This window comes from Aptenodytes forsteri, unplaced genomic scaffold (assembly GCF_000699145.1).
Source record: "Aptenodytes forsteri isolate BGI_AS27 unplaced genomic scaffold, ASM69914v1 Scaffold147, whole genome shotgun sequence".
NCBI lineage: Eukaryota > Metazoa > Chordata > Aves > Sphenisciformes > Spheniscidae > Aptenodytes > Aptenodytes forsteri.
This window is the reverse complement of record NW_008795320.1, coordinates 2,483,936-2,498,713: the sequence shown is the minus strand read 5'-3', so window position 1 is coordinate 2,498,713 and position 14,778 is coordinate 2,483,936. Positions and strand designations below refer to the sequence as shown.

The following is a 14,778-nucleotide window of genomic DNA, read 5'->3' as shown; positions in this document are numbered from 1 at the left end:
TGACTTAGGATCCTGTAGGACAAGTGGTGAAGAATTTTTTTTCATCTTGTCTCATGTTGGTGGGTACCGTGCAACATAATACTCTTCGCTCTCTGAAAAAGGCTACGTACTGAGTTACCAGCACAGCTTCTATAAGAGAAAATGCACAGGTACTTGTGAAAGTAATGACTTTGAAGTGCAAGTCAGAATCATTTTTGTTTAGCTAGGGCTAGATCAGGGTAGTCCAAAGCTCCACCAATTTCAGGCCAGTAATTTTACCTAGCGATCCATAATTTCCTTGAAGTAGATTAGAAACAGCCATTGGCTGTGCTTTGGCATCATTTTAAGTATGTGTTGAGAACTAACATGATCAAGATTAGTGCAAATGATCTGTCACTTTGTCATATCCAAATTATAATTTGTCTTTGTGCAGTCATCTCTGGAGCAACACGGCCTTAGCATTACCCACCAAAGACAGCTTTTGTGATGCCAAGAGGAAAAAATCCTGTTACTTTCATTAGTAGGTCACTGTTTTTTTTCCATCTTCAGAGATGTTTTTTTCTCAGTTGCCTGAAGATTTTTTTTCATTCATTTCCTACAGTTGCATTGTTATGGGAAGTGAAGTTCTTCAGGTCTTTTTCATCAGGGTTGGGACTTCCCATACTGGAGGAGGATCCCTGTGGACAAACCATCTAAATTCTAAAAAGCTGCTTTGATTGCAGTGGGGAGTTGCCCGAGGCTGTCTGGATTACACTAACATCAACCTCACTGTAAAAGAGGTTTTGTTTTAATGGTGAAGCTAAGGCCCAGAAAGACTTGAGCCATTTGTTCAAGAACACAAACTACGAATGCAAACAGAAAGAATAGATTTCCAGACTGCTACACTTAGTAGCAACTAACTGTAATAATTCTGTGGGTCTGGCTAGGATCCAGTGCTTCCTTGCTTTTAATCCTTTAGATGTTCACCTCTGATACAGAGAAAGAAAAGAAAAAGAGCGGTGATACCCCCACACCTGCTCTGCTTTGTCTTTCCCAATTCAGATCATCGACCATTAAGCAGGAGGACAAGTGAATCACTCCCACTAGATATACCCTATGGCTGTCCCTATTACTGTATCTGGACCTTCTCTGCAGGAATTGCATGGAAACGTGAAGCTCCAGCACAACTGACCTGTCCATTTGTAGCTTTAAGGAGAGCATCTTTCCTTGTCCTCAGCAGGTATGTAGCATCCCAAAAGGGGTATGAGATTTCCCCTCCAGCCACGGCAGGCTCTGTTGACAGCACCACACAGTCATTTATAAGCATGAGGAACATTGCCATCTCCTGGTCTGCTATTTAAGGAGTTTGGAGAAGTTGAAAAAGTGATGCCTGTGACCCAGGCCATCGCATCAACCTACGTAGATTGATGCCAAAAGGATAGTATTTTATCACCTGGGGAGACAATTATTCTAATAAAAGAACCTTTCTGACCACCGGGGGGGGGGGAAACAACAAACAACCAATCAAACTGGAGCCTCTTACTATCTCATTATGATGTTTACTGCATTTGAAAATCATATTTACTTTAGGATGAAGGCTTTTTTCCCACCACGTTTTTAACTGACCTGCATTTCCCTCTAATTCCGCTAGATGGCCGCACTGACTACATGCATGTTTCTGACATGGTAGCAGCCGATCGCGCAAACCTTGACACCCAGTCAGTAGCTGGGATATCTGTCCAGTCTTTATTAAATCCAGTGCATGGAAATGATTGGACAAATTCTGGCTTTGGGGCTGTGGGTTGTTTGGTTTGGTTTGGTTTTCACCTGGTGCAAAGATTTCTATGGGCTATAAAAAAAAAAAATCCACACAGCACAAGCGGAGACAAAGCTAAACAGCTGCCTTCTAGTCCCCAATTCCAAATAAACTCAGGATAGAGACAATGTGACCCAACTTTAGCAGAACTTCAGAATGTCCGCTACTGGTGTAAGCAGGTTGCATCTTTGTGGTTAATTACTGCTCTAATCAACTGCTGTAACATGTAAAGCACACAGTAAAACATATATATATACTGATTAACTCAGGTTTGCATAGGACAGAAATCGGGTTTGCATAGGGTATTTTTTTTCAAACAGCAAATGTGAGTTCCCTGGTTTTAAGAGATCCTCAATCATTGAACTTTTGCAGGCTAGAGTCCTCAAGGTAGTTCTAATGAATGTTACCAAAATCATTCAGGTGGTGTTTTTTTTTTTTAAAAAGTCTGTTATATGAATCAAAAACAAACAAACAAGCAATTTTAATACTGCTTATGTCTGCCTTACTCATTAACCTTACTGACTCTGCAAACCTGTTGGGAGTCTCAGCAATGGAAGGACAACTTCCAAACCAATCCCACCCTTTCTGGTCCTTAAAATGAAACCACGTGAAGCATGCAAGCTCTGTGATGAGGAAAGCAAAGTAATTGCATTCAAAGGAGGTGGAATAATCCTACTAACTAAGAAGCAAAAGCCAGGTGTGTTTTAGCATTCAAGGCACTATGGCTAATGATAATCTCCCAGCAATTTCAAGCTCACACATGAAACCTATATCTGGCCTGCAGATGGAGAATGTTTGATGCTAACAAGCATGCAAGCAAGATCCTGAGCATGTGCCTGTTTCCAATTTAACAGTGCCCTCCAAGGAAAGATTTAGTTACCACAGTGCAGCAGAGTGAGCTGCCTGCCCTACCACGTTTGTCCCTCGGTATTTTGGTTTAGTGTTATTCAGTGTCGTTGTTGTGGTCTCTCAAGTTCATAGTTCAGGTAAGAAAGTTTTTGCTTACGTTGGTCTGATCTCTGAAAGCTATAGCAATGTGAAGTGTAGCTCTTGTATGTCAGCTGCTGCTTGTTTTGCAAAGGAAGACAGACTCCACTGGGGCTAGCTAATTGAGTCACCTAACAGCTCTGTCCAAACAGGGAAAAACATCTCCAAAAGTTGTGCGAGGTTCAAATTTGACCTGGTATTGTGTAACTCTGAATGAGTGGTCTGTGCTGTTAACACAGAGGAACTTTCAGAGCATCTAGCTCTTAAAAGGCCAGCCTAGTGTGTCTACGCTAGAAGCCTAGCCTCTATCAGTGGAGGGAAACAGCTCCTAACTGTTTTGGAGCCTTTCGCTGACTTTGCAAGTCTGTGCAACTAATCTGATGCCATAGTTAAATGGCATAAATCCTCCATAATTCACGTTTACTTCATAAACACGCTAAAGATGCTGGTGGTGCAGGGTGTCATCTGTGCTGGAATGACAATGCTGCAGGAAGTGTGAGAATGAGAAAGTACACCTCGTGCCAACTCTCTTGCCTTGAGAAGGCAACTGAAGCATTTGTGCAAGCCGAACTAGGATGCTTACTAAGTGCTGACGTACAAGAGAACTGTATTCACTTGTACATACATTCCTCTTCTTTTTAGTAAATAACTTGAATTACTTAAGATAATTCATAAAATACCATTAGGAAAGCATATCACAATGAAGAAGCTTTAGAAAGCAATCATCAAAGGGCAAAAAAGTGGTACAGAAGATCATGAAAAGCATGGAGAACTAAAGTTCCAAGCATACCAGAGGTGCAGCCTTCTACCTGTTTGTACACAGTGTGTGTACATAAACCAAGACCATGCTTTGTTCAAAGTGATTACATTTTGTTTGTAGCAAAAGCTAGAGAGATTAAAACTCTCTCGATGACAGTGTCAGAATTTTCTTAGTGGGGTTTTAGCCTGGTGGGATGGGGGAGTAGACACAGAACCATTCACTGGAGTCCTGAACCTCACTCTACCTCTCCCCTTATCTTCCGGGACCTTCAAGCTGAGGGTAAGTGTTTTCAGAAAAGACTTGAAGATAAGTATGGAGGCTATCCTGGAGACAGGAGGTGATTCTTTTATTACTTCTGGTGATTTGCAAGGTAAAAATTAAACACTACTCTGGAAAACTAGGTCCTCCGTTTTACCAAAGAGCAATGAAGGGGTAGTCAATGGTAGACTGACTCTTACTCTCATGGGAGAGAATGGAGGTCTGTTCCAGTAAACCCACCTTCCCAGTGCATCCCTAGCTGAGCTATTTGTTACGTGAGATGTGCTGCTTTTCAAAGTCGGTTGCCTAAGCCACAGCAAGCTTGTTACACAGGGTCTGTAGAATGGCAGACAGCTCCTGCCTCACAGCTGGAGTTAATTTGGTTACATACTGTAATTGCCAGCATGCCCAGGAGCTTGTCTGCTGAATAGCAGCCCTGCACAAGTATCTTAGCTCCATTACTTTCTGGTGTGTGTGTGTTGGGGGGGTAGCTGTGACAGAAACTCCTGCTGGAAAAGCTGTGCTGCTTCAAGGACAGTTGCCATTGGGAAGCCAAGGAGGAAATGGGGGTATTGACAGAGGTTATCAAGGCTCTAGAATGAGGTGAAGCATCTGGCACCTGCACAACAGAAAGAACAGAAGGAAGGGGGACTACTAGGTAAAGGGCTAAAAGTAAAACAAGACTTGCCTGTAGATCTGTAGGGAAGAGCTCGCAACAAAGAGGGAAGCAAATGATTTATCATCCCTTAAGAGAGGATACTGACTAAATTCCCAAGCCAACATGTGATGTTGTGCCTGTACAGCTGTGGAAAGCCTATGGTACTGGAACTGATGGAGGCAAGATATTATTGCATTGGACTGTAAGATAACTAGGAGCTAATCCCCTTTCCTCTTTGCCCCCATGCCTTTCTCTCCCCCTGTCCCCTCACTAGTAAAGCAAGCACTATATGGAATGCAGTTTCATGTTGTGAGACCGGGAGCTGATCATAGTCCTCCAACCCCCACCCCCAACACCACTGCTGTTGTCGGTAACCTTTATATGTTACTCTTGCTATTTGCGTTGTACCCTCAGATTCTGATGTGCTTCCCAATCCTACCTAACCCAGACAAAAGCTGAGCTATATCATTCAGCAGTATATCCACCGCTAGAAAAGAAGGTGGATTTTTTTGTTTGTTTGGTTGTTTTTTTTCCCCTTCTTATGTCCACTGCAATTTTTCTTTTTTTTTTTCTTGTATGTCCATAACAAAACAGGTGAGCCCTGATCATTCTGCCACAGCTCCATAACAAATAGTTCTTTTGAAGGATTTAACAGCACCAAGGATGGTACATACCATGTGGAGTCTGCTAGAGGATTCAGTAGCAAGGACAATTCTCCAGGTTACTTTTTTCTTCCACCATGAAAGTGACATAGGTAAGTCTCTGGTTCTTTGACAGGGTGTTGAAATGATTGACTGAAAGAAAACAATACTTTGCACTGAAGGAACACCTGTTTATCTCTTCTCTTGTGATTCAAGAGTGCTGTTTATACATTGACCTCAAGCAACTAGAACTTTGAAAGCTTTAACTAGGACTCTTGGCATTGTTTATTACAATGTACGGTTTTACCTTGGGGGAACTTGGCAATAGGGAAGTGAAGTGAATGACCAAAAGATGTGCACAAAGCAGTGGCAGAGTCAGCAGTCTGGCCTTGCGTTTTATTCTCTATCAGAATTGGGAAGTAGAATCTAGAGGACCCAATTCGCTGCTGCTACTGCCCAAAGTACGAGCCTTGTGCCTTTTTCTGTCTTATGCAGCCAAATATTGCAATGTCTCTTTGTGACAAACTAAGCCTAGAGACTTTGAGATTGTCCTCTGTTCCAGAAACAGGAGGTTGTTCTCTGACTGAACCTTAAAATGATTAATCTTAGAATAATCTATTTCAGACTGGGGACCAAGGAAAGACTCCACTAGAAGCCCTGCAAACGAGGGGATCTAGGGCTGATACAATGACTTCAGCACTTCAAAAGAATGAGCATATTGTGGGACTGGGGCTCTTTTGTTTTTGTTTGGACCAGCAATACTACTTTTCTTTTATAAAGACTGAGCAGAGTTAATGCTTCAGGACACAGGCTGACAAATGCATACAGATGTGCATCGCTCCCCTCTCCCTCATTCACCTGGTGCACATGGTAAAAACAACTTTGAGCACGTACCAGTGCTCAAGGGTTGGTTGGGATCACAATTGCTGTTTCAAGGGTCTGGCAATGCCATCAGCCCTACAGCCACATGCTTTACTAGTTTCCTTTTGTGTTTCAGAAACTGATCATCCCATCTGTTGGCACTAAATAGTAGATCTAGGGGATGAGTGGGGAGTGATGTGGGCAACAACTCTGATCCCTGCTGCTACGCTGCCAGTGAGCCAAATCACAGCCCATGCCACTTACCTGCACTGTGCTGCTGCTGGTGTTATGTCCCTTACTAGCTGAACAATGAGCTGTATGCCCCTCCCACCGCCTTGTAAAGCAGTACTTTATACATTTATCCAATGTTTTCCAGTAAAAGATGACTGGAATTGCACGAGAGATTAAAAGTTATGTTCCAAAAGTGAAATTTTCCTGTTAGGAGTGGGGAAAATGGGCATCATTTTTGAAAATGCAGACAAGAGATCAAGCAAGCAATCGCATGGTACTCGGAAACATGTAGTTACAAGCCTGTGCTGGGATTTGAGGTTAGTCACAGGCCACAGGTAACATTTGTACCTGATGCTTAAGTCACTGGGTCAGATGAAATGCCTTGTTCAGTTGCTTCTTCTCAAAAACCATTCCCTGGAACCCTCCCAGCAACATTCATTCAAAAAGAACCCCCTAACTTCTTGGATACTAATCACTGTAACTGTTGTGTAATATCTAATTAATTTGCGTTGAAAATAGTTCCAGTTAGCACCTGTGCTGCAGGCAGGGCTGTTTTCAAACCTTAGGGGGAGCTCTGCCAAGAGAAGATAGACTGGGCCTTTGAGAACACTAACTGATCAAGTTGAAGAAACACTCTGCACCAGCTCCTAAAGACAACTATCCTTTCTGCAGCATGGGGAAACAAATCTGCTTAAATGGGGTTAGTAAAAGCTGCTTGTGCTTTTTTTTCTTCTCTTCCTCCTCTGTTTGTTTTTTCCACCCACCACGTTCCCTCTGTGTAGCCAGAGATATTAAGGGCTGGAAAAGGTACCAGTAAGCTCCCACTTACACATTGGAGGTGGGATGGGAGCATCCCATAAATCCTGCTCAGTGCCACAATGCTGGCAGATGTAAACTTTTTATCCTTCTGTAGGATAGGTCCACTAGAGACAGCCAGAGTGCTTGATAACTTGTGACAGAAAAAGGTAGCCTGTGAAAGTCATTATTACAAAACATCTATGAGGCAAAAAGCTAAAAACAGAACAGGAGGACTGGATATTTATGCAAAAATAAGAGTACACAACTACAAAAGGCACTGCGGAGCTTTTTAGACCTATCTGCTAATGCCAACTCTTCTTGTGAGGACGATATTCCAAAACCGTTTGGTGTAGTGGCAGCAGGCCACTCTGGCAGTATCCAGTGTCACCATGTTCAGAAAGAGAAAAGATACTGGGTGAGCTGAACAAAAGAAAACACTTCTTAACTGTAAGGGCTGTCAAACATTGGTACAGGTCGTCCAGAGAGGTTGTGGAGTCTGCATCCTTTGAGATGTTCAAAATCTGGCTGGACGTGGTCCTGGGCAACCTGGTCTAGTTGACCTTGCTTGAGCATGGAGGTTGAATTAAATTATCTTGAGATGTCCCTTCCAAGATCAAAGATTCTGTGAGCTGCAGCACAGGTACTATTTTAACAAGTAAATTTCTACACTGCCACTTAGTCTGTCTGCTCAGCAATCTGATGAGCACCCTGTCTTACCTACAACTATTTCCATAGGTCACAAACTAGACTTGGCAAAACATTTGACTTAAATCCAGCAATTGTTTGAAAGGATCACATTGTATGAATCTACACATTGTCATTGAGATGTAATAAGAGAAGAACAGATGTACCGGGTCAGATGAACAAGTCCTTCCCACTCAGTACTCTTTCTCTTCTAGAGGCAGGTGCGTAAAGAAAAATATATTGGAACAGGATGCATGTAGAGCAATCCTTCATCAGGTGATAAACTCCCAGTGACTGGCACTCCAAGGTTTACTGAGCTGTAGCTTCCATCTGGACCATTAGGTTTAAGAGCCACCGATGGACCCATCCTCCAGGAATTAACTTAAGCACTTTTTAAAGCTATTTATACCTTAGCCAAATCCTCCGAAATCTCTTGGCAGTAAGTTTCATCATATAACTATTTGTTTAAAAAGGGAAACAAAACCCCCGCAAATCCTTCTTCCTTCTTGTGTTTTAAATCTGCTTCCTACTCTGAGTAAGGACTCATCCGACTCTCCCTACCTACCCCTACTTATTTCCTGTCCTGTAGCTGTGTCTTGGCTTGTTCTGTAACTAGCACAGACTAGAACAATGCGACTGTGTTAGCACATCAGTGGGGGGAAAAATGCCGCCTCTGCTGCCAGCAGCCAGGACAATCTCTGTCCCGAGTTTTGGAAGCATGAGCAGCAGCCCTGGGACAAACAGAGACCTGAGGACAGAGAGGTTACAAGATGTGTATTTACAGCAATCCATGCACAGATGCTTCCTGTGAGGAGGGAACAGATTCATATTGATGCTATGCCATGTCATAATGACTTCTGCAACATCATGCCACAATCCCATCACAAAGGGTTAAAAATACAGAATAAATCTGTAACTCCATCTTACAATACTAATGCCCTCTAGGCCATTGGTGCTCTTTATATATGCCTTGGCTATGACTGAAAACTGACCTCAGGAAAGTTTTCATCAACATTAAAATTAAAACATGCACAGTCCACAAACTGGAGCATACTGAAAGCTAGCAAAATGTTTCATGCAGATATACTTTGCTCAATTGCTCTTCCTGTGCTTGTATAATCATCCTAGGCCATGCATGGACATGTGCCAGCCCATCCATTTCTCTACTGGCATGTTACTACAATGCCACACAGTTCCAGTGGACACCAGCTTCCTCCTGCAGAGGTAAGATGGCCTACCGTGAAAAGTTTCACATCTGCCAGCATGTGGATGAAGATGGACCCAGAGAAAGAGTGAGCAACTCCATTTTAGATCTTACTGAGCTGGAAGACACTGACACTTTGAAGGTGAGCATCAGTGAAGGATTTTGCTTCTCCACCTTGGACCAGCTTCAAAAGCGCCAGTAGGAAGGAGAGACTAAAGCACGGTGAAGGTGCTGAGATTCACAACTTGTATACAGTGCTGCTGCTGAACTGTATGAGTCTGGCAAACCACCTGTCTATTGGTATAATTCCTCTTGCTTAAACTTTAACTTAGATTCAGGAAAAAACCTATTAGATATCTATCACCCAGACATGTTCCATCATCAGTGGGTATGTACAGAAGAGCAGCTCCAAAGGTCTATGACAAAGTATGCATCACTTGAAAGGGATTTGGAGAACACGTACCTTCAAGACGTGATAGGTCCAAGCTATGCGACTCCCAGATACCCTCTGGAGTCCAGCCTGCAGAGAATTGGCTTTTAATGTGTCTTTTTTTTGTCCTCTGGACATGCTGATGGATTGCACTTATGACAATCCTCACTTTGGCAGCAACTGGTACTGTCTTCCTTTTTGCAAGAACCCTTCACAGCAGCAAAGGTGAGAGACAACTGCGTATAACTGATTAGCTTCTTCTGTTTCCTGCCTTTTCGTGTCCTGGACATAGCTGGAGAGGTTAAAAAGTAATGTGCGCTAAGAGCAGATGCATTTCTCCATCCCTAGAAACACCACTGTGACGTAACACCTCTTCAGCTTTTGCAGCAACCCTCATCCCTGCCTGCATGTGCCCACTAGTATTTCTACCATGAGAACAAAATGTTAGTACCTAACCCATCGTGATATGGACATTCATTTTGCTCACGTGAAAAAAAAAAAAAAAAATCCTCAGAAAACTCATGGCAGGAATGAGTTGCCAGGAATCCACTTTCTGCCCAGGTCTTAATTTAACTGTACGTTGCACACTTCTGTTCTACCAAAAAAGCGTTGACTGCCTCTTCTACAGAGGTCTACCACCAGCAATTTTCTCGCTGCTAACTCTGGTTTTTCTCCATACATCCCCGATACGCAGTTACATGTTCATGATGGTCCCTGCCAGAGTGAAATTTACCCTATTTCTTGTGTCGATTTGACAGCTAGTTGTTACTTTCAGCATCTTCTGGACCTACTTATATTTTGGCAGGGAACTGAGAAGTGCACTGTAATCTTTCCTCCTCCTCCTCCTCTTCAGAGGAGCTATCTGTCTCCTGTGGAAGAAGAGATGGATATCAAGAGAATATTCTTGCTTTCCAGGAACCTCCCTTCCCATCTCCCATTTTGTATTGATTCTTATCAGCAAACAAGGTTTCTGGTTTAAAACAAACAAACAAACAAAATTACAGTTCTGTTTTCATTCATGCAAAAACTAGGAGAAAGTCTGGTAGGAAAACACAGCTTGAAGTCTCTAGGCATTCAAAAAAATAAGGAAATGAAAACATGTCCACACAGATTGTGGAGTTACTCAGTGGTCAGCTCCGAGTTCAGCTCATGTTCATGTATCTGTTCATAGCTCAGCTGCAGAATAGCATTGTTCCTTTGCAAAGAACTTATAATGCACATAGTTGCAGTCAATGGGCTCTGTTCCTGAGGTACCTCTGCCTAATTCTTCATGGGGGCACTAGGTTTAGATGAAGTAGGAAATCCCTCAGCCTCATTCTCCCTTCCATGGGGACTCTGCTGTGCTTGGAGATCCTTCCCATTTCCATTTTCTCTCTTGCTCAGTTGCCAAAAAGCTTTACGCACAGAGGTGCCAGCATCTGAAAGGTACTTCCAGCCCTATTTTACCAGCACGTAAAGAAGCCAGCAGCCAGAACACTTTTTCAAGTTGAGACAAACTGAATCCACTTAGTTTTAGCCAACAACTGGTAAAATTTAAAATCTAAACCCTTGCCTCCAAATAACCTACGCTGTGGAGCTGAGAATTCAGATACAGGTGTAAATGTGACAGTGCTACTAGTCATTGACTGTGCACCCAAGGGCATATTTGGATCAGTTGCTGGAAAAGTTACAGTTAAAACAGTACTGTGATTTTGCTGTTCAAGCTCAGGTACTAGAAACACTAGCAATGCCCACAGGCCAAACAGACTGGGGGGGTGTTAAAAGTTTCCTATGACTTGCTGGAGTTTTGCATCACAGACTTTTAAACTCCCTTCTATTACACACTGTCATCAACAACAAGTATTGCAACTAGTACTGGCTACTCCCAGTTGTGTGACAAGTCACAGACCACCTGGAAGCAGCTTTCACATCAATAATGTGCTCTTTGACAGAGGCACTCCTTCCTCAGCTAGCCTGAAGACAAGTGCTTTGTCTTTGAACAACATCTTTTACTGTTACCTTGGATTTTTTTAGTATTTTTTTTTAACTCATTGGCTTGTTTTGAAGTAGATGGCATTCACCTTCGAGATTAATTCAGCTTCAGAATAATCTGTTTAGTTAGCAAGCTTGACAGCTTTAGAACAGGGCTATACATCAGCATATGGCCATCACTTCATTACAACTGATCCATGATCTCTGCTGAAGCCTCTGATCACCGGTAAGGCAGAAAGCAATTATTGCAGTCTGTATGCTAAAACCAACCCAAATACAAATGGAAGTTCCAAAGTCTTTTATTGTAGCCCTTGCATGGCTGAGGTGCCCTTTAGAGGGATGGACTATGCATTATCCCAAAGACAACATAGGATGGAGAGAATCGTGAACTCTGGAGAACATGTTCATCTGACAAGATCCTTCACATACTTCCAGCCTTCCACAGTGTATTCACAGGCCCTGGTGGGAGCTACAGACAAGGCAGACATGACTGTCTGCACACCTGCAAGGAAAGCAGAGAATTATTATCCCAAGCGCAGCATCATTCAAGCCAAGTTTCCTAATGTTATTCTAGCATTGTAGATCTCTTTAAACATGGAGAGAAAAATCTAGCTCTATCTCAGAAGCTTTCAAACACACTGAGGCCTGAATGATCCTTGGTTCAAGTACAGCTTTATTGTCTCAGTAACATTTGTGACACAGAGAAATTCCAACTTCAGGACCAGTATAAGGGATAGACAATTACAAGACTGAAAACAACTGAGACAAGTTCCATTTGATTTCTGGCCTTGCCACAGACTCCATGGGTGATGTTGGACATGTCACAATATTTGTGGACTGTGTTTCCTCACAATTACATGAAGACTTTTTGCTGCACCGTAAAAACTATAAATTAACTTACTAGGTATTTATAACATGCTTTGGCCTTCAAACAAGATCTCTAAAATTCTAATAATAATGGGAATACTCATACCTTCTGGAAAGTCAGAGACTGAGTTCAGATATATTAGCATCTGAAGAGTTTATAAACTCTTCAATCTTTAACCAAAGGTTCACCTTTCTTAAGAATAAGTCATTGTTTATTTTTATGCTCTAGTTTCCCTGATCACTACCAGTGCTGATGAACTCACTGGTGCATAAACTCTACCTGTTTATTGTGGGGGCCACAGGCCTCCCCAAACACTTCACTGAAACATTCAATCTTAGATTCTAGGATAGCATAGGCGTGCCTGTCTTGGGGCACAGGTAAGCAGCAAGCTTTGTAGGTAAAAGAAACACCAGCTCCTCCGGTTAGAAAAGGCAGACAGGTTTATGGGCACACATCCTCCTCCTTATTTCACAGTTGGAACAAAAAGAAATTAAGTCCAAAGTCACTCAGTGTGCTAGTGGTAAAACCTGGAGCAGAATATGCTTCCTTAGTCCCAGTCCCAATGCCCCTTCCACCAGACTGTAACATCTATCACCTCCTCCATCATTCCATTTAGGAGGAGGGTATTGAAACAAGACTGATATAAGCTACATCATCCTTGGCCCCTTGCTCCTTTCACAGTTTGGTGAGAAGTTATTTTACCTTTATTCCAGGAATCAGAGGGGGAAAAGTCAAATTTTGGAGTGGGTGGGAGCTAGAAAGAGAAAGAGAGACAAAGTATCAGCACTTGAGGGGTTTCACTTATAACAGGATTCACATCAACTTGGAGAAGCCTCTTGACCTCAGATCTCAAAGATACTTAGGTGCCTACTCTCTGTAAGTCTCAAAAGGGATCAGACATGAAGCCCAAAGTCTGGACTTTGCTCTTTCCCCCAGTATAAAGTAGGGGCAGAAGGTAGTATTTATCATTTGGGTGCTCCTGAAAAATCATCTCCATGGCTCTCCCCTGAATTTAAAATTTTATCCTCCTTTCATTTCAATCCTCTTCAAAATATTCTCAACGTGAAATCCAGTTTCAACAGCAAAACTCCTGCCAGCATCACTGGAACCAGAATATCACCCCAATGTTTTCTCTTCCTCAGTCAAGAGCATGCGTTTGTTTTGCTGACTGTGTTCATCTGCACAGTCCTTACCTCCCAGCCTATGTAACTTGTCCACTCTTGGATAGCTGGAGGCAGTACTGCTTGAGCTTTTTTGAGGGCTTCAGCACCTTGTGTGCCACTGCCCAGCAGCCCCTGATCATATGCCATGTATACAGCAGCTCCAGCCAGGCTTCCTTTGATGACAAACCTGAAAGAATCAAAAGCAGCAACAGTTCAGTTCACATTATGACTATCAATGCATCTCTCTCGGTACGTTGTGACCGGCAAAGGGAAGGTATCGATGAAGAAATCTGAGGGTCACAAATACTCTACTGCAATGTCTTATTACAGACAAAAAGCAGCAGAAAAATATCTAGCTACCTTCCTTTTCTTCCTAGACCAACTATTCCCTGTCAGCCCCTTAAAACCATAGCCAGCCACATTTTATCAGTGACAGTTTTCAAGAAAAAATGAGAAAATATCAAACACCTCAAAGTATGTGCCACTTTTTAAAGTCTGAGAATCACCGGCATATACTTTTCATAGAAAGAACTAAAGGATTTTGCAGTGGGTAAGGTCCATGTTAATGATGTAGTTCTTGCTGCCTTGTTAATAAGTAATCTGATTAATTTGACAGACACCAATATCTTGTTAAGCTCATTACAGTCCAGTTAACACCTGGCCATGCCTGTTCCTGCCTTGCCTAGGTTTTTAAAGTTTCCCGGTAGACTGCATGGTGTGCAAACACTAGTTTTACAGCTGTAGTGGCAACCTGCAAAATGGAAGACAGGAAGAGAATATTTTACCTTTATTTACTTTTTCATTATAGATAAAGAGATCTGAGGAGACTGACTTTTTCAAATTCACAGGGCAGAGTTGTTTCCCCTTTAAAAAAACCACAAAGCTATTGCACACCTAGGAAAAAAAAAACCACTGACCAACTAAACAAAAACTTGCCAGATAGCAGTACTGCAGTAGTAGAACATATGATAGATATGGCCGTTGAGAGAGGCAAGAAAGAATCAGTATTTAAATCCATGTATTCACAAGTATTTTGGGGAAAGGGGATTTCTCTGTTAAAGATTTACTACTCGCTCCCAAAAGCGCCCTTCCACACCTTCTCCCTTCGAGTGGGCTGTATATCCCGATCTGAAAGCGTTCCCTCAGCAAACAAGCATCCTCGGGCGGGTTTTAGTTTACGTATTCATGCCCGCCCCGAGAAAACCGCCAGACTCCTGCCAGGGATTTGGAGACACACAAAGAAGGGCCAAGCCTGGCACGGGGGCAGACGAGGTCAAGGGCGCAGCGCTGCAAGGCAGGGCCGGACGGGGCCCCGGAAACAAGCCCGGGAGAGTCGGGGGAAACACTCCGCGCGGGGGCGCGGGCCGGGCGGTGCACGTGGGGGGAGGGCGAGCACTCGGGCCGAGCTCTCCGGGCATGGAAGCGCGGGCGCAGGGACTCACTTAACGGCGGGGAAGAGCCTGGCGGCCATGGCTGCGGCAGGGGCAGCG

At 43.1% G+C, this 14,778-nt stretch overlaps 1 protein-coding gene across 1 annotated transcript; it reads right to left on the bottom strand.

The window, feature by feature from the left end:
- Positions 1 to 11,539: 11,539 nt before the first annotated feature.
- Positions 11,540 to 14,772, bottom strand: CUNH19orf70 (chromosome unknown C19orf70 homolog). The gene is made up of 4 exons (XM_009279821.1): positions 14,731 to 14,772; positions 13,319 to 13,475; positions 12,828 to 12,879; positions 11,540 to 11,759 (listed from the first exon to the last, which is right to left on the bottom strand). The coding sequence occupies exons 1-4, from the start codon at positions 14,757 to 14,759 to the stop codon at positions 11,662 to 11,664; spliced, it is 336 nt and encodes a 111-aa protein (XP_009278096.1). The 5' UTR covers positions 14,760 to 14,772; the 3' UTR covers positions 11,540 to 11,661.
- Positions 14,773 to 14,778: the final 6 nt, after the last annotated feature.